General features: G+C 52.7%; 1 protein-coding gene across 1 annotated transcript in view; it reads left to right on the top strand.

Moving 5' to 3' along the window:
- Positions 1–214: 214 nt before the first annotated feature.
- The window catches only part of RDH13 (retinol dehydrogenase 13 (all-trans/9-cis)), a 20,708-nt gene continuing 20,283 nt past the window's right edge, over positions 215–639 (top strand). The window contains exon 1 of the mRNA XM_011996940.1: positions 215–356. Coding sequence (XP_011852330.1) covers positions 218–356 — 139 coding nt within the window. The 5' untranslated portion in view covers positions 215–217. The remainder of the gene's footprint in view (positions 357–639) is intronic.

Raw genomic sequence — 639 nt, 5'->3', positions numbered from 1 at the left:
AAAAAAAAAAAAAAAAAAAAAAGACTGTCACTTGCGGAAGGCGTTCCACATACCAGACACTAGGTGGAGTCATTTATGGAGAACAGGACAGAGATCCCGTGGTGTGATGTGATGATGTCTGTGTTTCAGTTGGGGGACGTGAGTGAGCTCAGACGGCTTTGCCTGAGATCACTCAGTCAGCGGCACGTGGAGTGAGAGTTGGCAGACAGGACTGACCATGCTGCTTCTCACTGTCAGGGACTATGTCACCGGTGGGGCTTGCCCCAGCAAGGCCACCATCCCTGGGAAGACGGTCATCGTGACGGGCGCCAACACAGGCATCGGGAAGCAGACCGCCTTGGAATTGGCCAAGAGAGGTAAAATCTCCCCTGCTTTGGCTTTCAGAGAGAGATTTGCACATCCACGCTCACTGCAGCATTATTCACAGTCCAAAGGTGGAAGGAAGCCAGGCACCCATCCACAGATGAACAGAGAAACAGAGAAACAGAGTGTGGCCTCTATAGACAGTGGTATATGATTCAGCCTTAAAAACGAAGGGCATTGGCCAGGCGCGGTGGCTCACACCTGTAATCCCAGCACTTTGGGAGGCCGAGACGGGCGGATCACGAGGTCAGGAGATCGAGACCATCCTGGCTAACA

The sequence above is a fragment of the Mandrillus leucophaeus genome, unplaced genomic scaffold (assembly GCF_000951045.1).
Source record: "Mandrillus leucophaeus isolate KB7577 unplaced genomic scaffold, Mleu.le_1.0 Scaffold53, whole genome shotgun sequence".
In the NCBI taxonomy this organism is placed as follows: domain Eukaryota; kingdom Metazoa; phylum Chordata; class Mammalia; order Primates; family Cercopithecidae; genus Mandrillus; species Mandrillus leucophaeus.
Note: the sequence above shows the minus strand (reverse complement) of the source record. Positions and strands in the feature narration are given on the sequence as shown.